The sequence below is a fragment of the Populus euphratica genome, unplaced genomic scaffold (genome assembly GCF_000495115.2).
Source record: "Populus euphratica unplaced genomic scaffold, PopEup_1.0 scaffold53.1, whole genome shotgun sequence".
Taxonomy (NCBI): Eukaryota; Viridiplantae; Streptophyta; class Magnoliopsida; order Malpighiales; family Salicaceae; genus Populus; species Populus euphratica.
In genome coordinates, this window is record NW_011499934.1 from 568,867 (window position 1) to 592,885 (window position 24,019).

The 24,019-nt window shown below is 29.7% G+C and overlaps 2 protein-coding genes across 4 annotated transcripts; one reads left to right on the top strand and one right to left on the bottom strand.

Annotated features, from left to right (window-relative positions):
* The first annotated feature begins 3,430 nt into the window (after nt 1-3,430).
* Nucleotides 3,431-4,507, top strand: LOC105136344 (ethylene-responsive transcription factor ERF016-like). The gene has a single exon (XM_011041644.1). It carries the CDS (start codon nt 3,776-3,778, stop codon nt 4,238-4,240), a length of 465 nt encoding a protein of 154 aa, XP_011039946.1. The 5' UTR covers nt 3,431-3,775; the 3' UTR covers nt 4,241-4,507.
* Nucleotides 4,508-14,450: 9,943 nt separating this feature from the next.
* On the bottom strand, nt 14,451-20,022 carry LOC105136345 (beta-galactosidase-like). Of its 3 annotated transcripts, none has more exons than XM_011041647.1 (20): nt 19,483-20,022; nt 19,273-19,368; nt 19,054-19,166; nt 18,876-18,942; nt 18,197-18,289; nt 17,949-18,092; nt 17,724-17,812; nt 17,541-17,646; nt 17,349-17,436; nt 17,013-17,134; nt 16,761-16,928; nt 16,487-16,677; nt 16,286-16,380; nt 16,085-16,182; nt 15,849-15,962; nt 15,659-15,761; nt 15,284-15,497; nt 14,933-15,215; nt 14,712-14,858; nt 14,451-14,673 (listed from the first exon to the last, which is right to left on the bottom strand). In XM_011041647.1, exons 1-19 carry the CDS (start codon nt 19,651-19,653, stop codon nt 14,745-14,747), a joined length of 2,469 nt encoding a protein of 822 aa, XP_011039949.1. In that variant the 5' UTR covers nt 19,654-20,022; the 3' UTR covers nt 14,451-14,673; nt 14,712-14,744. The 3 variants fall into 3 exon arrangements, with proteins under 3 accessions (XP_011039949.1, XP_011039948.1, XP_011039947.1); XM_011041646.1 differs by having other exon boundaries at nt 14,451-14,668; nt 14,707-14,858; XM_011041645.1 differs by having other exon boundaries at nt 14,451-14,858.
* Nucleotides 20,023-24,019: the final 3,997 nt, after the last annotated feature.

The following is a 24,019-nucleotide window of genomic DNA, read 5'->3' on the forward strand; positions in this document are numbered from 1 at the left end:
AACAAAAAAAATAAAAAACAAAATAAAAAAGAAATATAGTGAAAACAAAAACACGAAAAAAGAAGAATTTTTTTTTTTATCTTAATATAGTTACAAGTGAAGTGAAGAAGAGGAAAAAAAATCATAAAGTATATTAATTAAAAAAATTAAGAAGAAAAAGAAGGAGAAAAATACATATTTGAGAATGGAGAAGAATAAAAAAAGGTGAGAAGAGAAGAGAAGATAACAAAATGGATATTGATATTTTTTAGATATGGGGAAGAAGAAGAAAAAAAGAGCCTTGTGTATTGTGAAATTGAGAATTCCAAACTTTTTATTGGGATGTTTTGTTAATGGTTTTACCGTGATGTAATCATATTATTCGATAGTTTCACCCATATTTACCTAATGTTTTGTCCATGTTTTATATGTAAAATGCCTTGATATTCTTTGTTTTATGTTTTGAAGGCACTTTTGGATGAAAAATGCAAAAAGGAGTAAATTGGAGATAATTGGCAGATTTGACGTTCAGTCAATGTTTTGTGCAGAGCGTGAGTTCTAGAGATCGAAATGAAGTGATTCTAGTGGAAATAAAAAGCTAACATCCATACCTTTCTGGAAATGCAATGCAAGAAAAATAAAAAGAGGAAGATCATGGAAATCACATCCTTCAAAGTCAAATCTCGCATTCTGCCATTGTTGACCTTTGTCTGTTCAAAATTCAATATCTGGAGCTATAGAAGTCCAATTTATGCAAACTTAATTTTGTTGGATTCCTGACTCAAAGGTATATAAACGCTCCAAATTTCATACAAAACAGATGTCAGATGAGGGAGATATGATTTTTCAAAGATGACAACTGAATTCTTCCAGCAATCAGGTTTCGTGAAGAAATGAGTCCAAATTACATTTCGAAGCTTCTAAACCATCATCCAAGTTTTTATATCAGCAATTTAGCTCCTCTAAGTCAGAGTTTGAAGATTTCATGCAAGGCTATTTCTCTTTTTTAGGGAAAATAGTTATAGAAGTACTTAAATGTCAATTGTCAACTTAAGGGAGGACTACTTTGTAAATTAGGAACTAGGGTTTCTTAGCATATAAAAAGAAAGAGAGAGAGGAGAGAAGGGGGGCAGCAGCCAGAAGTGAAGAAACACAAATTCTCTCCTCTACAAACCCAAAAAATCATGCTCTCTTCATTCTTTAAGAGTAGTTGTTCAATGGTTATGCAAGGCTAAGCTCTTTTCTTGGTTGCAAGGACACAACAAACCTTCGGATTTCAAGAACCGTGAGATTTATTCTTCCTTTTATTTTCAGTTTATATTATGAATAAGTATGGTTGTTTTCCTATGAATATTTTCTATGATTGTTGTTGATAATTGCTAGAGCGGAACTCTAAGTTATTATTGTGAACAATTTATTGCTAAGTTTGATATCAAAACCGGAGTTGTGATGTATGAACTTGTGAAGCAACTAAGCTTGATAATTGTGGCGGAACTACATTATTAAACTTAGGGAGAACACTCAAATATCTAGTTCTTAGGGCTGCCATTGAACTAAATCGATAGATAATTAAATAATAATATTTTTAAATATTCAGTCAGTGATTCTGTTGATAATATTTAATTTAATAAATTTTTTTCAGAAACCGCCAAATATAACCGACAACTTTTCAATCCATCGGTGATTCTGTTTATAATATTTAATTTAAATTTTTAATTTTATAAAAAAAATTTAGAAACTCGTCAAATAACACCAATGACTTTTTAATCCGTTGGTAATTTTGCCTTTAAAAAAAAAGTAATTAATAGTGTAATTAGGGAATGAACATTTTCAAAGTTCTCTAGAAAATACTGACATAAGTTTTCATTGATGATTTTGTTTATAATTGATATGATGAACATTGTTAACATTTTACCAACAGAATTATCAACGGATTAAATTCTATTAGTAATTTTGTTGGTAAAAAATGACAAGTTACATTTTTTTACTCTGTTTAAATTTTTTTCTGATTATAATTTTCTTGATATATGCTGAAAGTATATTTTGACCGGTAAAATCTGTATAGTAAGGATATATTTTTATTAGTAAAATCCATCCAAAATTTATCAAAAAAAATATTTTCTCAATATTCCTATTAATAATTACTAATTTTCTAGTAGTGCTCCACCACTCCTTCTTAATTTTGAAAGTGTCATAATTCTTGAAATTTAAAATGTGATGGAGGATCCTCTTGCGATGATTTTCAATATCTTTTTTCAATTTTAGCTCTTCAAGTTGCCACAATATTTAGCTATTTAGCTTTTCAAGTTGACACGATTCCCTCGATATCTTTATATATATATATATATATATATATATATATATATAAAGATCTCAATTCTCTTATTGGAAACTATTAAGGTCATTCGTCCATCCACTCTATTTAAGATATCTTACTCTTTATTCTTTCTAAAAGCTCTCTAATACAAACTAGTTTTGATATTATGTTAGAACTATTTAAAAGAAAAGAGTAAAAATAGAAACATGAAAAGCATAATAGAAACATGAAAGTATGATAAAAAACAAATCTCACTCGTATAAATATTATTCTTCTAAAAAAAGAAGTTCTAATAAACTTGAACTTAGACTTATAATTCTTCGACTATGTATATATATTACTTTAGAATAATTCAAAATACTTAAAAATTAAACATGCATATACTAAAGACAGAACTATCGAAAAAAAACTTCAAAATTACTTTCAATAGATTATTCCCAATTGAAACTCAGATTTTTCCCTTAACCCGGATCACCCACCAACCTCTTTAGCCATTCATCACAATGACAGGCAGCTTGACCCGAATTTGTTGACCCAGATTTGTTGGAAAATGGAGCTTCATAATTTTTTATTTGATTTTTTAAAAGTTATCTTAGTTTTATAACCTAGTTTAGGAGTTTAACATATTAGCTCAGGTTGATTTGAGTTTTTTTAATTGATTTTTTATTTTATTATTTAATATTAGAGTGGTTGGAAATTAAGTTTCATAATTGTTTTTATATGTTTTCTATTAAGTCATCATGATTTCATGATCCGAGTTGCGAGTTTAAAATGTTAATTCATATTAACTCGGTTAGTTTTTTATTTTTTTTATTTAATATTTTTTTTTAATTTCATCTTTCAATATCAAATTGATTAGATATTGATTTTTATAATTTATTTTGATTTTTTTTCTATAAAGAAAATTATCAAAGTTTCATAACTTGAATTGTTAATTCGATAGATTAATTTGAATTGATTTTATATATTATTATTTTAATGTTTGAAAAAAATATATTCAATGGGTTATATTTTGAATTTATAATTAATTTTTTATTTAAAAATATATTAAATATTTTTTTATGTTAAGAAATTAACTTCAAAAATGATAAATACATTGGTGCTTAGCATTCAAAAAGAAAAAGAAATTTAAAGGACCTGCCGTCAATAAAATTTGGTAACAAAGAAGAATATAATCGACCCAGTCAATGAGCACTTGCTTAGCTGATAACTATAAAAAAAGAGGCGCATGGACGGGCGCACCCACGTGTTAACTTTTCCACACGGTCATAATAATCTCGTCAACGTGTAAGCATCTTGTAGCTCTTCGTGCCCCCATCTCAATCAATATGACAGAACCTCTCCACGTGACAATCTTACAGGCATCCGCTCCCTCTTTACTCATTCCGTTTCCCACTTCCCGTGACGTTATTTATAAGCATCCACCGTCTCTCTTCTTTGCAAGATAAGAAAAGCCCTCTTGGAAGGAAAGGAAAAAAAATGGCGAGAGAGAGAAGGGAGAGAAGGGATCATAACCAGCGTTACAGGGGAGTGAGGATGAGAAAGTGGGGAAAATGGGTAGCAGAAATAAGGCAACCAAACAGTAGAAATAGAATATGGTTAGGTTCATATAATACCGCAGAGGAAGCAGCAAGAGCATATGATGCTGCTGTTTTATGTTTACGCGGGCCTTCGGCGACGTTTAATTTTCCATCGAATGTACCGGAAATTCCTGCAACGACAGAGATACTGCCTCCCGCGCAGATTAGGGAGGTTGCTTTGAGGCATGCAAGAAGGGGGAGTACTTTGGAAGCTGCAGAGAGGATTGTGGAATCTGGGTTGTTTGAAGGGCCGTCTGGGATTACTGGAGAGGTGTATTTGGGTGGCGAAGGCGATGGAGCGGAGAGTTTAGAGGGAGTTTCGAGTGGGGTATGTTATCAAACATCTGGTGTGTGGACAGTTTAAGTTTGTTCGCGGTGCTTCTTCTTCTTCTTCTTCTTTACTGTCCCGTGACTTGGGAGTGTCGATTGAGCTGATAGAATTAATTGACAGAGAGGAAAGTTTTGGTTGAAGGGATTGATTGGAAATTTGGGTTGCTAGAGTTGATATGTGTAGGGTCTCCCTTTTTCTTTGATGTAAACAAGTAAAAAAAGGAAAAAATGATTATACTAGTTTTTCTTTTTAATGAAATAACCATCTTTCTATGGCAAACGAAGAGGTTGCCTGCTGAGACTAGCTCGACACATGTCGCTTTTGATATCAGATTCTCATTTCATTTAATTATTATTATTATTTTTCTAAAGTTGATTAGGAGACAAGGAAAGGAGATGATTAGTGTTTCTTTAATGATGAAAAGAGCTTCTTAACGTAACAAAATGAATGCCTTTTTCTCTTAAAACAAAATCGCTCCACGTCTTGTTTTTGTAGGAGCTCGAATTATGAATAATGAAATCGACAAATGAACCTATGAAAAGAGATCAGGTCTGAGAAGAGGTCATGAGAAGCGATGAGAAGAAGATGATGTGATCCACCATGTCAAGGTGATTAATTATAAGGATTCATGATGTGATTATTCTGAAGAAAAACCTATAGTAGATTGTACTCGTAGAAATTATAAATTAGCAAATATGTGATTGTTAGAAAGGAAATGTATTAATAGGAATACAAGTTGTTTGCTTCCGATTTATTATGAATAATTTATATAGAGTTTCAAATTATAGTTCATGGAATTATGTTGAAAAAAAAGTAATTTATCTCCCGAAGAGGTTTATAATTTCTTAAATAAATTTAAAATATAATATGAATACATTAAAAAAACTAGACGTTAGGTTTATTGACAATACCAAATCCACCTTGAAATTCTTCAAACATCAATTTTTGACAGTTGATTATTGATAAAAGATAATAGGCTTGTTTGTTTTTTTTTTGGCTAAAAAATTGCTTATACTTTAGTATTTTAAAAATTAACTAAAAAAGTATCAAAATATTTTTCATTTCATGAGAGAATTTTTATAAATTTTAATTAAAAGATATTTAGGATTTATACAACCCCTATGCTTGATGACATCTTGAATATTTTTCTCATCGAATCTTGATGGTTGATCCTAATCTACACAAAAACTAGAATTATAAAAAAAAATTTAGTTGCAATAGCATATTCATCCTGATCAGAAAGTTGTCTTTTTTTTTCATGCATTTGAAATAGGTTCTCAAAATCATCTATGAATTTGTAATTATTTTTTTTACAATCCTTAAGGCTCTTTACCTCTGCTAACATACAAGTTAATTTTGAAATCTATCTCTGAATATTTTATATACCTAGTTCTTGAACACCTCTTTTAAATTTTATAATATGTCATTACATTTCTTCTATCACCAGTTCTTAAATATCTCTTTTAAATTTTGTAATATGTCAATGTATTTCTCCTATCACCAGTTCTTGAACACTTCTCTTTTGATGAAAAACTTATTCATCCTCTCTTGTTCAAAGATGTTATACTTTACGATTTCATTCAACTATGATTATTTCAGCACATAAAACTAAACATCAATAATTATTGAGCTCTAATATCAACTGATGTAGATGAAAATAACACAAGAAATAAAACAAGTACAAGTGCAAGAACAAGAATATATAATTATACTTCTTGTTGAAAATGAAAATTAAATGCACCAAACAATGTTATTTCAAAAGTATGGTGCAACTGTCATCTCCCTCATGCATGTATGATTTTTTTTCTTTGCAACTATTTTTAGCCCAACTTTAAATACAAGTTTCTCTTTCTCATATGAACATTAAATGACAACAAACACACCCACCTCTTCCTATGCACTTGTATTTCATTTTCATCTAAAGACCCATTTTATTATCTCCATATGATGGTAGAAAATACATGCCAAAGTAACCAACTTAACATGTTGTACAAAGTGCACAACAATGGTGGATGACCAATATTGACTCAATAAGATCAATAAACAAGATTATCCCATCTAAAAAAGTTTTAGGACCTTTCCTAAAGACATGGTGAGAGAGAATTCAAACTTGAGAGAGAGATAATGGGTAAGAGAGGTTTAAGTGCAAACCAATTTGAATAAGAGAAAGAAAAAGGAAAGGAAAGAAAAGAGATCATGCCCAAACACCAAAAAACCCAAATTATAAGGAAGAAAATAATGTGATTTTTTTTATCATCAAATTGATTTATTTAAAACCAAAGAGTTCTAAAGGGTAGAAAAAAGCAGGAAAAGGAAGTATTAACCATAGATAAAAGAGAAACCTTTATTTAGAGAGAAAAAACCACCATAATCATCTCCACCACTAGCTACCTAACAGCCATTATAAGCCTGTATAGCACCTCCACATTTTGTTGAAACCATCATTGAAGTAAGTCACAACTCTTTTTCTTCCTTTTTCTTTATTTAGGGTTTATGAAAAAATAGTGTATAATGTTACCTTTTATTTTAAACTACAGGAACAAGATTAAAAAAAAAGTGTTTTTAGACATAGTTAGGATAAATTTAGACATTGCATATATTTTTTTTTATCAAAAATACAAAAAATATGATGGTTAAGTATGTGAAAAATGCATAGATAAAAATTTAAGTTTGAGCTTTTTAGGGTTTTTGTGTGTTATTTTAGTTTTTCATGCCTTTTATTTTAAAAAAATTAGAATAAATGTGATGATTTTGATTAGAAGACAAATGCATGAAAGAAAAACCAAAACTTGTGCTTTTAGATTTGCTTGTAATGACTTGGAATGATAAAGTTAGGGTTTTGAAATATGCTTTGTTTTTAGATGATGATGCATGCAAAAGTTTCTAATTCAAGTGTTGCATGCTTCCTTGATTATGAAAACAAATCATGACATGTTTTTGCTTGTTTAGATGATGCATGAATGAATAATATGAGATTTTAGATTTTTTATTCTTATGATTTAATTGTCATCTAGAGTTTTATTTCCTATGCATGTAGTTATTTTCATCTTCATGTTCATGCTAAAAAATATGTTTCAAATTCTATGTATTTTGGCTAAACCTCTCACAAAAAAAAAATATATTTTTGCATTTAATTAGTATTCATACAAGTTTTGTAATTAACATGTTATTTCCATGTTCTCATTTTACTATGGAATCTCCCCATTTCTAAAAAAATAAAAATTAATTACTATATTGTTTGTTTTCATATAAGGTTTTTTTAACTTGTTTATAAAATTAATTATGATTTGGTCCATATTAAAAAGGTTTTTATGGGCCAGCATTCCAAAACCCTTTCAAAAATTTAAAATAAGTCTAATATAGTGTTTTATGATAGTCAAATTCGTTATTAAATTCTTTTTTTTTATTGAATGAAATCAAAGTTCTTTATGCAAAATTGACAAAATCTCATTTTTATAGATTAATGTTAAGAATTTTATAAAATCAATAAAATCACCTATTTTAAGGATTAACATCAAGGATTTCTTAAAATTGTTAAAGTCACCTACTTTAAGGATTAATGTCAAAATGTTTCTAAATCAACAAAATCATCTATGTTTAGGCATTAATGTAAAACATTCTTTGAAATAAACAAAATCATCTATTTTTAGGGATTAACATCAAATTTTTATTTTATCAATGAATCTCTTATTCTCAAGGATCGACGCCATTTTTCATTAAAATAGATCATGAATAAACTTTTAAATAAAGTTAGGCAATCAATATCATGAATAAGATAAATTTAGAAAAATACATACCAAAGGTAATCTTTTATTTGAAAGGATATGGTAAAGATGATGTTTTTTTTTTTAAGCATAACTAACACAGTGCCTAAATTTCTAGAACTAGTGTCGTTTTAGAATTTCTCGTTTCCTTTAATTACCAAGTATAACTCCATTTATTTGTGTTTTTCCCTTCAAACATTCATCAAGTCCTACAATGTTTTTTCATAGTATGACAATAATTATGAGGAATTTTATTATATCAAAGCATTGCTTCAAATGCTTCTAGTCAATTCTCTATTAAGATTGAACATTAATTAAAACTATTAAGATTTATACATATTGTGTTTTTTATACTATTATGTTTTTTTTTATGAAAGGAAATAAATATTCTCATAAGAAGATGTGTGAATGATACATAGAACTAATAAATAGGTGCTTGTAAAATAATAAGTACACTAAACCCAATAGAGATTACTCATATCTATAGAAAGCTAATGTGACAGTTGTGTAAGTAATTTTTAAATTAGAGATCATTAAATTATATTATAATGAGAATGTTATATTTTGATATTAACTATATTTTCCCTTAATCAAGGGTAAAAAATGGGCACATATTAGGTATAACATAAACTATATGAAAATATTTAAGTTATTAGGAGAGGATTCATCACTATAGGTGAACTAGAGAAAATTTTCTACATGTTTTTAAGTAGTATTGATTATAAAATCCTTATGCAAGACAAAATGAAACTTAAAAAGGGTTAAATTTTATTTGAAGAATCAATGATTATGATATTGAAAATAAACATGATTTCACAAAGCATATATACTCAATGCTTAAATATCTATATACAAACATTTGTGATAAATGAATAATAATTACATTAAGAAACTAACTATTGAAAGGTTAAGTTAAACTATATATAACTTTCTTAATATTTGAAGAATCATAACATTTTAGTAGATGTTGCACTTAATTTTTAAATATAAATCAATCAGTTTTTGAATTGAAAGTGAGTTAAATTATTTAGCTCATATGATCGTATTATGATTATGATTATGATTTATAGTTGGTATAATATATTAGAAACCTAATAGGTCACACAAATTAAGAGTTACTAGTATAAAATTAAATCAAGATAATTAATCAAGTATGATTTAATTATAAATAAGTTTTGAAAATTAAAGACTAAAATTTGATAATAAGGGATTACAATTCTTGACTTAGAAAAATCAAGTAGGGACTTGATTGCACAAATTTCTAATAATTATCTTTAAATAATATATGTGATATTTTTAAAAGGAAAAAATGATTTTTAAAAAAATTTAATATGGAATATAAGGTTTTTTTTTCTATAAATAGAATGCTATAACTCATATTTTTCTTAACATATAAACCTAAAACAAAACAAAACAAAAGAGTTGGCTTATATCAATCATTTTTTTCTAAAAAAGTTCAGAAGATTTTTAATATGATGATTCATATAGATTATTATTGGAGATCAATAATTGAATGACTTATTAGACTTATGACAACCTAACCTCAAAGACTTAGCCAAACCTTAGAAAGATGAATTGATTTTTAGGTAATCTTCGCTCACACCCTAAACAACCCTATATTGTCTAACGAGATTCATAAAACTAAAAAAGTTTAAAATTATTTTTTCACTATATTTATATGTTTTAGGAAACCCAATAGAGATATCATGAAATTGGTCGTCAATTTATAAAGACATATACTCATTATGTGTACAAAATCAATTATATTATCTTTGGTAGCAAAACCTAATTGTCATGCTAAATTTTCATTGCATTGACCATGGCTCTTTTCATCATTTTTATTATATCCTAGGCATATAACTTGAACAACCAATATTTTATTATCAACTTTAAATCTATCTTGTTGTTCTGGGATTCAAGAAACTATAATACTTAAGAGGATGATGAATTAGGTGTATCGCTAATATTAACAAACAATGCAAATTAATTCAATTAAACATAATAATCAATAATATAATTAAAGTATTTAAAGTAAAGAGATATGAAGAGAATTTGCTAAAAAAAATTTAATATGGTTTGATAGTCTACATCCACACCTTAAGTACTAAATCATACTTGAGCATTGCATTCTTTAACTTGTCCAAACTTTAAAGTACAATGACTATTTGATAATCCATACTTAGATTTTTACACTACTTGAAAATATTTTTTCTTCAAGATTTTTCTCTCACATAAAAATATTCCCTCTTAAATATTTTTTCCTTGGTAAAAATACCTCATCAAAATCAAAAGTTTTTCCCTAACTCTTAAAGGTTTACAAGTGTAATTTTTGTTATCATAAATTACTCTTTTAATAGAAAGGATATTACAATTGAAACTTCTAATATCTCAATATCTAACAATATAGCACATATAGGATTAAAAGTGCTTAAATATAGAAAAATAATAATATATACTATTGTGCTAGATTATGAAGGTTTTATTACATAAATTTTAAGTATAATTAAAGATTGATATTTTTGTTATGTTTTTACATGGAACAACTTGTATATGATATATGCTAAGAATTCCTTTTTAATTTTACAATCAGACAAGTTTATATATATATATATATAGAACTAATTGTTTATAACCATTATAGCTCCACCAGCAGCTAAAACAGTCAACCAATTTTGATTGGTCAAGCCAATCAGTTGATTAGTTCCTGCAGAGTTCCTAGGTGTTCATTATTGATGAATAAGTGATCGATCAATTTATTTATTCATACCAAATGGTCGATCGATTCATGCATAATTTTAGTTTTGAAAAATTAACCTAAATGAATTTTTAGAATTGTCTATTTTAGATTATATTATATTATTTTTCAATCATTTAATATATGCAAAGTGAAGTGCATGAGTTTATTTTAATTATGCTATCAAGTAAGATATAAAGATTTATAATAAGCATTTAAAATGAACTCTAAATCTAAGTCTTTATTTTTCTTCCTTCTTAGACTTGAATGATTTATTCTTGAAATCCTTCATACTTGTTGATACTTATCCTTAACAATGCATATTATGAGTCAATTTACAACTTCATTGTTATCATTAAAATATATAAAAATATAAATATTTGACCTAAAGGTCAACAACTTTATCTACATACCTTTAACTTAATCTTTTAACTATATTTTTAGAGTTATTCCTATTGCTTTCTTTACTAAGTAGTCTTTCATCAAAAAATAAATTTTCTAGTATCTCAAGGATAAAAGTATCGAAGATTATATGTAATGTCTTTTTATACAAGAGAAAAAATCTTGACTAGTGACCTATAGTATTTGAGAAATCCCTCACATGAACGCATTTAAAGTGACATTTTATTGCTTCAGTCACTTCTTCGACTTGTTCTAGTCATTAAAAGACACAATGTTTGGACAAGATTTATTCACAGTATTATACATTGATATTATTATGTTCCTGACTATAAAAAGTCATCATGTTTAGAGAAGAAAAAGGTTTGATAGGCTAAGAGACAACACAAAAAAGAAACTGTGAGAATATGTTTGATAGGTTAAGAGACAACACAAAAAGGAAACTGTGAGAATATAAAACAAATAACACAATTGAGTGATATAAAAAATAAAGCTTTTTACTTAAGAATTCATTTGGATACCTTAAACTTAATCTCTTAACTATGTTTGCATGGTTATTTCTATTGTTTTCTTTATTGGGTTGTTTTTCATTAAAAAAAAGGTTTTTTTTACTTGAAAGGATTTAAAAGATATTTTATTGCTATTGTCACTTCTTTAACTTTTTTCAGGCTACTAAAAGTCACCATGTTTGGATGAGTTTTATCTAAAGTATAAAACATTGGGAATAAAATGGAATAGAGAAATCTTAGTTATATAACTAACAATTGAGAGTTATATGGTTCACAAGAATAATAATTGTTCTTTGAAAGCAGATCTTTGTTAGCCCAATTTGTAGATCCCGATAAGTTATAACACTTTTTCAATCTATAGTGTTTTCTTCCCTTTCAGTATATATCCTTTGACATTAAGGAAGAAATACCCATTAAGATCTTATCCTTATTAATGTTAGAGGGGATAATTTAATGTCACTTTTATTTGTGATGTTTAGGAGGATTTATACATATGTTTTTAATAGAAAATATGAAATAAGGATTATATAAGGCTTCCTCTTAAGTAAGAGTCTATATTAAGATTTGATTTCACATTCTTGATCCCTTAAAAATAGATAGTTCCCTATGCCTGAACCCACCATACATTTTATAAAGTTTTCTTTCATTATTAATAGTTCATCCTCATATTTTGTTTGGCATTCTCCTAATTCCTTATAAATATAGTTGAGAATAAAAGGCTCTAATGTCATTATTCTACCTTTAGCCAATGTTATTGTTGTCTTTAGGTATGCTTTAGTGGGCTTTATAGACATGAAATAAATCAAACACCCAACACTAAATATCTTTATTAATATTTAAATTAAAGAAAAAAGCTCCTTACTTGTTAGATAGAAGCCTCCTATTATGGCCAGATCATACAAGTCAATATTTTTCACTGTATACTTAAATAAAGAAACATTACTAGATTTTGACACAGAGAGAGAGAAAGAGAGAAGCCAATAATTCTTTGTCAGGTTTGATGGTGAATTTGGATAGCTAAATGGCTTAAAAAGTATTTTGATATTTTCATTATTTATTAAAGTCTTATTGCTTCTTATTTAGATGCCTGATATATAATCTGCAACAACAATACTAGGCTATATTGAAATTGATTTCTTCTAAATATTTGACATTGTCATCTTCTAATGAAAGTCTTTTTTTTTTCAATGACTAACGTGAATGGGTGTTCTTCATAAGATGGTTGTGTTTTTCTTATAAAATAGGCCAAGCCATTCTCCTTTTATATTGTTCTACAACAATTTATGAATAAATTGAAATGGGATAAACTATCTATATGATTTTGAAAACTAGTAATAAACATAATATTTATGCAACAAAGCTTGAGGCTGCTATTTTGTGTCCTTAAGGAAGAAGAAAAAGGTTTAGGGTTTTTAATTTTTCTTTGTGAAAAAATATCTTGAGCTTTTAAAAGAAAAATTAAGGGTTTTGTATGCAAGATGAATAACTCAAGATAAACATTGCACATAAAAGCCAAAGCATGCATGATTTTTGAAAAGAAATAATTGATTGATATGTTAGACAAGCATAAAGAGTATGGTCAATATTTTGGGTAACGAGTGATTCTTTCCATGTCATTTATGATCCATTAATTTAATTAATTTCAACATTAAATGATATAGGATATCACTGTATTTTTTTAAAATAAAAAAATATAGATGTATTTTTTATACTGAAAATAAACATCCACTTATTGACTATATAAGAAAATTAATTATCCATAAAAGGTTGAAATTTATCGTGATTTAAGAAATCAATCATAGAAGATAAGAAACAATTGATCGAAGGGATTATATGTCATGATCATTAATGAGTGCTAGAAGACATGATTGATTCGAAAGATAATCAGCCATAAAAATAGCATTTCAAGTTATTATCCGGAAGATCAAGTCCTACTCTAAATAAGAGTCTATAATATATTATAGTTGTAAAGATTACAAATTAATAAGAAAACACGGTTGCTAGAAAAGAGACATACTAATACATATACAAATTGTATTAGGATTTTGTAAGCTCCTAGTTTTCCATGGATAATTTTTATAGAGTAACGAATTGTAGTTTATATAGGATTTAAACTATGTAATAATGTAAATAGACTATTTAATTATGGTAAAAGATTGTCATCTCTAGATGGACAACTCTTGTTTATAAATTAATAAGAATACATGATTGCTAGGAAAGAGACATACTAATAAATAAACAAATTGTATTAGGATCATATAGTTTTCATGGATAAGTTTTATAGAACAAGGAAGGAATCGTAATTCATATAGAATTTGAACTTTGTAACAATGTAAATAGACCATTTAATTATTGTAAAAGATGGTTATTTTTAGATGTTCAACTTTTATTTATGCATACACCATTTACTTCTTGCTTCTTTTAAATTCTGTTTTATTTGTAAAAATATATTTTTTCTTAGGAAATGAAATATTGGACATCCATACCTTTTTTTAAAGAATAAAATTTTGGACACTTATACTCCATTCGGTTTGTGACACTGGTACTGCTTTTTCTTCGGAATTAAGTTTCTAATTGTAGACTATTTTTTTTTTTTTTTTGTCTGGAGTTAAGTTTCTATTATAGTATTTCTTCTTTATTATTATTAGAAGAAAGAAACGCAAAACAGGTAGCAATTGATCAAGAAAATTATGCATCACATCAACAAATACCCGTGTGTGTATGGGTTGGTTTGGATCTTGGTCGTCATTAGGGCAACACCACATTTGTTGTAGCTGAAAATAGGCTCGGAAAGAACTGCAAGAGCATTAAGCATTTGGATACAATATCATAAAATGTAGGGAAGCTCTGCCAGAGGGTTGCTATTGAAATTTACGAAATTGTCGATCTTTGTACAGTCAATGACAGTTCTCGAGTTTGATAAACCTGGAGACAATGACTGACGACTTGAGTGCAGATATATGTAAATCTCGTCATGAAAACATGAAGCCGTAAAGAAACAGAGATATCATCAAACAGATTTCTGTTTCTGAGGACTTGTGTTCATGGTGTACAGAATCAGTTTTATCCTTGATAGCAAAACCCAATTGCAGTAATCAATTTTCATTCTTTTGACTATGACTCTCATTGTATCATATGCATACAGCTTGAACAGCCAGCCTGTTATTATCAACGCCGAAGCTATCTTCTACTCCAAATGTTGTTTTTGAGACGTTTATTGAACAACTCTCCTTTCCGATGCACGCCTGCAACACCAGAAAAACTCAGGAAGGGAAAAACAAATACCTAATGAATCATCATGTTGTTTGATTTGAAGTACCTTTTCAACTGCAGAAAAGCTACGACTGGCCTCAACGCTGCCTCTCTGGAATGAGCCGCAGCTGCTTCCCTGCGGGTCTCCAAAGCTGGCGTATTGGATATCTGAGATGATTCTTCGTCCACCGTTGCATGATAATTCTAATGTGGTTCCTTCATACGCATTTCCGCATATTGTTTCAGTTGCCGTAATCTGGAAAGAAACATCTGAAGGGTTTCCTCCGATTTCCTCGAACAAAATCAATGTGTTTGAGCCATTGTTGAGGAATGATCTTGGGACATGATACCTGATACAATGCCATCCTTTAAATACCTGGTCATAGGATAATAAGAGTAGTTATTGATAACACAGTACCATCGTTGAGTTGGATTGCCACAATTTGACAGGCATTTGTCCTCCTTATATTGTCCACGGTAATCACATTTGCCATCCAATCCGTTGGGATCGGCAGTCAATATTGGCCAGGAGCGACCTAGACTATTCCCATTCACCCAGGCATGACCCTTGCCCATACCTTGCAAGTCCACCACCACAGGTTCGGTTCCTGATGGAGCCTGGAAGGTGGTCTAGACGAAGATACAATTTAAAACAATGATCATTGACCAAAATTCCGTTGGAAACTCAGACATGAGTTGCTGACATAATTTTTCAAGACAATTAATTTTATATCAAATATCAACTGATCAAGAGGCATTTCGTTGGCATGAGGTGCTACTGAGGATTGAGAAGTATACCAGGTCATGGCTCTCCCCACTCGAAGATTACCTGAGACCCATTTAGCACGGCCTGAAGTTGGATTGTAGAATCGTCCCCCTTCACCATTCAATCCAACCTAAGGCCAAATAAATATAGATGATTAGGTCAATCATTATAAGCGTGCACAAAATCCATAGCTACTGGCAGCTTCCATATAATTTACCTTATAGCTCCACTCGTTTGATGACAAATCAGTGGTGGTGTTGCCGCTGTCGATCAACTCAACGGGACCTCCTGCGATGCCTTCAGGTCCCTCATCAAAAAATTGACCATAGTTCTGTGTGGAAAAATAAGACAGGGAATTGCGTGAGAATTGCTTCATTGAATTTAAAGATGCTAATGGAAATTGAAGCTTAACTTCATAAACTGTGGGAACTATAGTAATCATATGTACCGTACCTGCAATCCAACAGTGGCACTGAGCAAAGAAATAATGTTTGTCCCGGGCTTCAGCAAAGCAGGTTTCTCGAATGTGAAAGTGTAACCATGTTGGGAACCTGTTATATGTGGCCAAATCAGACGAGCATGAACGACAGTGCAATGATGATATCAATGTTGATGATTATCCTAAAGATTGATCTGAATGAAGCAAGATCTTACCAATCTCCTTCCCATTAACAAAAGCATGAAGAAATTGCCCTGAATACTTCACACGCAACGTCACATTTTTCGAGTCTGTCCCATTATTGTCAACGCTGTATTGCATAGATGAAGGTGGAGAATGACAACGACGGCGAAATATTTTCTAGGTGTCATCCCCACAGTAATTGAAGCGTAGCACAAGAAGAAATCAATTAATACCTAGTCATGTACCATAAGTAGTCACTTTCATCATATGCTGCCGCCTTTTGTTCAAGAAGCTGAGTCGCTTTAAAACCACCTTGTCCGTGGAGGGGGGCTTTAGTTGGCTCTGGTGCCCACTCCCAGGAGAGTTTTAGAGGTGTATCACTCTCATGTAATTTCTTTACAATCAAAGAGGTTTGGACGTTAACCTGTAAAAACAAGCATGTCTTAATGTCTAAGTACTTTTAGAAATGAAAAAACAATAATATCATAGGAAATGCTTTGGTTTTACCTTTGCAGTGTTGTAAGTTTCCTTGTTACAATCTTGAAGAATACTAACAGACCAAGCAGGCACAAAGTACTTTCCATCTTGTTGCAAGTCAACATCTAGATCATCCATTTTTGTGTTGCTCAGGAAACACAATCTCTCCCCATCAATGTTGCTGGTGTACGTAGTCAGCTGATGATGGACAACATGAACTTGAGCAAACTGGTGCTTATTTCGTACTCGTTATGTTGATATCTCATTTATTATTTCACTTACCTCAATCCACCCATCTGAATATTTTGTTGTTTTCACTGTGCTGTTAGTCAGAATCTTCTCCCCCAATTTGAGTGCTGTATGGAGGTTTTTGAGGTGTCCCCACTTGGGCTGGTTTAAATTTCCTGAAAGTTCAGATTGAAATTTTCTTATAGTGGTAAATCATGGTGTTCAACAGAGAAAGGATCAATTGATACGTTACGAGCACAAATCTTCTCACTTTTTTATGCCATGAAAAACGTCATTAGAGGTGATGAAAGAGCAGACAAGTAATTTTCTGAACGCATGCTTTCAATATTGATGCAGGCATGTAAATGGTTAAATAAATTCGGTGATTACCGTATTCATCAAGTGGTGCATCATAGTCGTAAGATGTTGCGATAAATGGGCCTCCTGACGTGCGTCCAAAGTTGGTTCCTCCATGATACTGAAAATAATACAAACAAAGAAAGAAACGAATAAAAGTAATCATTTGAAGAACACACATACTTGAAAAACTGTCAGAACAGATTATGTTGGGGAGAGTTCGACCATGTAGTAGTTCTGCAACACTCCATTGTACTGGAAAAAGCGTGCCACTGAAAATGCTAAATCTTCGGCAGTCCTGTGTGGATCTTTTTGGCCCCATTTCTTGTACCTACAAGGCAAGCGTGTGGCAGGATTCAGACTCAGTGTGATTAATCGGACGAGAGTAGGGAAGAAAGCTGTGCTTACCATCCAGTCCAGTTTTCAGTCCACATTTTCGGACTTTTTGGATTGTTTGGTGTAAATGTATGGCAGTAGAATCCATTGCACGTGTTAATCTATTAGGGCAACATAAAAGAAAAGAAAAAAAAAAGAGTGATCAAAGATACCTACAGGATAAATGAAACAGAAATACAAATTATCAATAGCCCGATACAAAAAAGACAGAAGCGAAGAAGAAAATGCAATAAATACCACGGATGATGGAGCATCGCTCTGCTGGCACATAATCCAGGGTACACCAATATTTTGGGCTGCAGCCATTTGAGCGCACCACTGAACGTATGATTTCCCTGCTTCCCCGTAAGGCCCCATGACATTTCCATATTCGTTCTCTATCTGATATATTCAAATATGTTTAGGAGTGAGATTAGAAGCAATTAATGCCACTAGTAATATGTGTGAAATTGTGGATTAAAAAAGATGGCTGCATGGCTGCAAACCTGTGCGAGAATTATAGGTCCTCCTTGCGATGCAAAAAGCTTCGCTTCTTTAGCCATGTTCACAATCTTGGTTGTAAAAGTCTGCATTTCATTCTGTACAAAGAAAAGTAAAGTTGAGATTGTAAAACAACCCATTCAAGTTTTTAAACTAGAATTTAAAGTATAATTTATATAATTTTTTAATACATAATAAAAGCACTTAAAACATGAAACTTATACATGTCCATATATTCATATTATATTGTATTTAATTTTTTTAAATAAAATAGAATTATAAAATAAAATAGAGATAATAAGATTCTAGTATTGTATCAAAAAATAAATTTAACCTATTAACTTAAATTTTTAAATAAGATATCAAAATATAATTTATATAATTATGTAATATAAATTATTTCTTGTTCATTATAATTGCCGAACAATACCAGGGAATGTAATGAGACGAAAACAATAATAAATTTTGGACTTTTATCTCAACATTTATAAAGCCCATTCTCTTGAGTTTGAGAAATTATTAGATAGGCCTGGCCATGGTCATGATGCATCACTATTTTTTTATAGTTTCCATAAGCGTGGTCCATGTCGTCGTGAGTAACATGATCTCCCATGGATAAGGAGGGTCTAACATGGTTCAACAGTGGGTTCATTAAGGCAAAAAAAGAAGTTGACAAATTCAAACCTTGAAAATCTCATTGTCTGTCCTGAATTTGATTTCTGGAATATTGTGTAGCCACACAGGGAAGCCCCTGGTAAAGTGGAGAACAAATAAATAATTTGGTAAATCCTGTAACAAGTCCACAATTGAAGACATTAAAGCTTAAGAGGCTGGTGGGGGGGTGAAGGTAAAAGTTTGTTACCCGTAGTTCCATTCAGCACAGGCATAAGGACCAATTCGGAGAATGCCATATAGCCCTGCTTCTTGCACTTTCTGGAAAAACTTTACAAAGTCTAGGTTGCCCGTGAAATTATACTGCCATGACAAAATCAAAGAATGGCACAATCGAGATTAGGTAAATGGTAGGCAAAGGCAGCCTCTCATCAGGCCGATCGAATATAAAAGCAGGCGAGTCTCCCACCTCACGACGGCGAGGCTCATGCGCGTTCCAGAAAATGTATGTTTCAATCGTATCAAGTCCTCCTTCCTTTGCTTTCTGAATCAAATCTGACCACATCTGTAGACAAGACTCAAGTAAGTGAGTATACATACCATATTTCAAGACTATGTAATGCTTTAATTAATTTTCTGCAACATTTTCTTTGTTCAATATATATATATATAAAATTACCTCGACAGTGCTACGAGGATAGTGAATCGATCCTGAGAGAATAATTTTTCTTTGGCCATTGATGATAACAGCACTAGAATCATATTCAACTGCTGCTGCTGCTGCTGCTAAGCAGGAACCTATCAAACCTAAACTAGCAATGAGAAGAATACCAATCCAGGAACCCGGCATGTTTGCTTATTCTCATAGAACTGAAAAATTCAGATATGTTTGCTTTGAGATATGTAGACATGTATATATAGGATTGTATCAAGTCCAACACAGGGAAAAACTGATCTCTAAATCTTATCTCTGTATAGGCAACCCCGTCATTATCCACATTTTTAAGTTATCTAATTTGGGATTTTGAAGGAACGACTTCTACGGATCTGGGATTTTTAGTTAGTCCAGAACTCATTTAGTTGCAGGAATGTCATTCCTTATAATATTGGCCAAATATAGTTTCCTTTGGAAGGGTACAATTGAATTTATGTTTTTTTTATATACTCACTTGTATACATGACCACACTACAATGTGGTTCGAACAAAAAATAATTTGAATGCGGGAAAAAGTAAAGCTATTTCACATTTTATTAAATATAATTCTTCCTATCCAACTTTTTGCTTAATCTTGATTTAAAATTAATCTATATAAAAGTTATCTTGACATGATCTAATCAATTTAATTAACTTGAAAAATCTAAAAATAACTCAGATAATTAATAAAAATCATTGATTGACTTTTAAAAAACATTCAAGATAACATTTTTTTTTTAATATTCAGATGATAACATATTAAATCAATTAGAGTATCACAGCTTAACTTGCTACCGGATCATAAACTCCACTGTACTCAATAACTTTGCTATTTTTTAAACTATTTTGTACTTTATAATATGATAATAAAAATAAAAACTCATAAAATTAAGCATCAATCAAATACAAGAATATTTGTTTGAGACTATAATAACCTCAAAAAAACAAATCAAAATAAATTATGAAAATCAATTGAAAATGAACTAGTTATTAAATGATAAAATTGAAAGGAAAAAAAAAACCAAAAAGGATTCAATTGAAAGAAAAAAAAATTAAAAGATGGAACTTCCCAAATGCTAAAATTTCACATACTTTAAAAACCTTACTAGAACCATCATGTGACCAAACTCCCCCATGTCTATAGGTTCTATGTTGTTGAAACCTAGCATATTGTTCATGATCAAAATCTTCAGCCTCCTTATTTGTATTTTCAGTTATAGATTCCTCTAATGGAGAATTAGGAGAGAAAAAAAAGAGATTAAAATTGCTTATTTTTCTAACATTATTATGATTTTAGTTGTGTATAAGAAGATATATTTTGACACTAATAAATTTGATCATTGTATTCCTAGTGTTTATGTTTTTTTTTTATTACAGGATTATGAGGATATTTTTCCTGATGAGGTTTCTAGTAGATGGCCACTTATTAAGGAAATTGAACATTAAATTAAGTCCATAAAAACATTTTCATATATGATAAAATAAAGCAAGGTAAGAAAAACATAGTAGCCGATGTATTATCGTAAAGATATGTACTTCTTTCAAGATTTATATAATGATGATGATGATAATTTCGGTATAGGTTATAGTTGTGTCAAGTTTAATCACAAGCCTAAATTTAGATTTTAAAAAAAGGGTTGATTTGACTACTGATTTTTTCATATTTAAATTCAAGGGATTCACATTAGTTAGTATCAAAGTAAGTCTCTCAAATCATTTATATCCCTTTATCTTTTAGTTTATGCTTTATTTCATCGTTATCGTCATCTAGAACCTAGTTGCATCAAAGCTTAAAAAAACCATAGTAATTGTGATGTAATTGTCTCAAATTAAAAAAAAAAAAGGAATAAAGATCAAAGAAATTGCACAAAGAGAAAAAAAAAAAAAGGGAATAAAGATCAAAGAAATTGCACAAAGAGGAGAAGTAGGGTTTAGGTCATAAAATTAAGGTTTTTCCACAAAATTTGGATTTGACAACTCAAATCTATTTTTTTTTAATTCCTGGGATATATTGTTGTCATATCTTGACTTTTAGGGAGGTTAAGTGTATTTTATTAGGTTACTTCAAAAAATAAAATAAAAAAGTTAATAACCGTTAGTTTTGCATTAATTTAATTTGCTTTCTTGATAGTTTCAGCTAGGTAAAACAAAATATTAATATCTTTGCTTAGATGGGTTAGTTTTTTTTTTATTTCATTAGTCCTCTTATTTTTATAATTTTTTTGTGTCTTTATATCAATCATATTTTTGCACAAATTCACTTTGATATTTGCAATTTCATACTCATAGTTTTTTATTGATAGTTTTTATTTTTTATTGTTTCTTATTATTTTGGATTGAGCTATTAAGTGGTTAATTTTTCTAATTTCTTGTGAATTAGTTCCTTAAAGAACTAAAATTGAGATTGGGTAGTAAAAGGCAAAAGGTGAGCTTATTATAGTTAATAGCCAAAATTCTATGTTAAACACGAGAGGAGTGATATTTATTAAGTGTAAACTTGTGAGGCATAGTGTAAGGACATATTTTCTCTTACTACTAACATGATTTTCAAATCTTAACGATGTCAATAAAAAGTGGATCATCACTACTAAGGGATAAGAATCATCTAAAATTGAGTTATTTGGTTATGTAATAATAATTTGAGTTGATGAAAATGAAGTTTGGAGTGGTTATAAGCCTTTAAGATTGGTCAATTCGTAGAGGCCTACAGGGTAGAAGGCTTATGAGACAAGCTATTTCACCTTCAAATCAATATATAAACAAAAATAAAGATGGAGAGGTTAAGGATTTTCATCATGAACATGATGCTATGTTTCGCCAACATTGAACCCTTGAACATGGATAAGTTCTACCATGTGATTATTTTGGCTATATAAGAACAAATAGGAAGGATGATTTTTGTGGTGTTAAGTATGTAATTGATAGAGACTTTGGTGATTAAAAGATTATGAATATTCAAATTAAGGAGAATGATGTGAAGAAACAAAGAAAAACATCTTCCATACTAGAAGCCACCTAAATAACAAGGCATGTAAAACATCTTTCATACTAGAAGCCACCTAAATAACAAGGCATGTAATATAGGTATTGATGGTGAGACACTTCTTAAAAAGTTAAATCTAAACAATATTAAGCACAAAAGGATTTATAGACTTCAATTATTGAATGAATGTGGTGAAATAAGAGTTACTAAATAAATTTTGATTTTTTTTTCAATTAGAAATTATAAAAATAAGATTTTGTTTGATGTGGTTTCTATGTATGCTATTCCTTTCATGTTAGGGTGTCCTTGGTAATTTGATAAACAAAATAATAAAAATTTAGAAAAATAACTAAAATTATAGTAAAAGTGTGAAATATATTTTTCTTTTGCAATTTTTGTTTCTTTTTAGGCAAGAAGATTTTTTTCTTTTTCTCTTTTTTTTTTCTTTTCCAGGGAGGTTCAAAATTGAGTTATAATAATTGTCCTCTCTTTATAATGCTTGTGAAATAAATTTACAAAAAGTTCTTTTCTTGGGCTTTGTTTAACAAGGCTGTAAAGAAAAGGTATTTACAAGAACCTAAGAAACTATTCTCTCATTGCTCATATTAACATCACATTTCCTTACATCCTCACAAATTGTTTTTAAATTTCAACTTTACTTTTCTTTTTCTTCAGTCTCAATTGATCTTCATAAACTTGTCTAAGTAACAATAGTACAGGTTTGAAAGTTTTTCCATCATTTTTAAGAAATTATATGTTTTTAAACCCATCATGCATAGTTTTTTTATCAAATTACCAAGAACACTCTAACAATAAATGAGTAGCATACATAAAAACCATATCACACAAAACTTTATTCTTATAATTTCTAATCGAAAAAAATTCAAAACTTAACAGAAAAGGAGAAAAATCTTCTTGCCTAAACATATAATTTATCAAATTATATGTTTTCTCTTAATTTCAGTTATTTTCCTAAATTTTTGTTATTTTGTGTTATTAGTTTTTATTATTTTTGTATATATTTGATTTTTGGACAATCAAGATAAAAAAGAGACAAAAATCATAGTAACAATAAAGAAAATAAAATAAAATAATGTGCAATTAGGGATAAAATTGAAAGAAATTAAAAAAAAAATATTAAACCAGGAACTAAACTAGAGAAAGTAAAGGAATGAGAAGAATGTAAAAAAATTGCAATTAGGAATTAAATCAAAAACATTATGAGAAAAAGGTGTGATTGGCCAAGAAAATATAAAATATAAATCCAACAACTAAAATAGAAAAACAAAAAACTTGGAGGATCTATTTTGAAAAATTGAAACTTCTCCCTTAAGTTAAATGATGTCATTGCATGCAAATAAAAAAAGATATGCACTAAACAATGTTATTTTGGTACGACCTTCTATTATTATTATTTTTTTCTACAACACCATCTATTTTCTACTGACACGACTAAAAGATTGATGTCTTCTCCCAAGTGCAGGAGTGTCGAAGTAATAAATAACCCGACAAGACCGGGGTCGAACCACAGGGAGATTA

Bases quoted from the DNA above. Each gene is read 5' to 3' on its own strand.
- LOC105136344 (XM_011041644.1), top strand. From the start codon at position 3,776: ATGGCGAGAGAGAGAAGGGAGAGAAGGGATCATAACCAGCGTTACAGG.
- LOC105136345 (XM_011041647.1), bottom strand. From the start codon at position 19,653: ATGCCGGGTTCCTGGATTGGTATTCTTCTCATTGCTAGTTTAGGTTTG. The intron at 19,369-19,482 runs GTAATTTTATAT...TCTTGTCTACAG, and splicing joins ATCCTCGTAGCACTGTCGAG to ATGTGGTCAGATTTGATTCA. The intron at 15,963-16,084 runs GTACGGTACATA...TTTTCCACACAG, and splicing joins GTGCCACTGTTGGATTGCAG to AACTATGGTCAATTTTTTGA.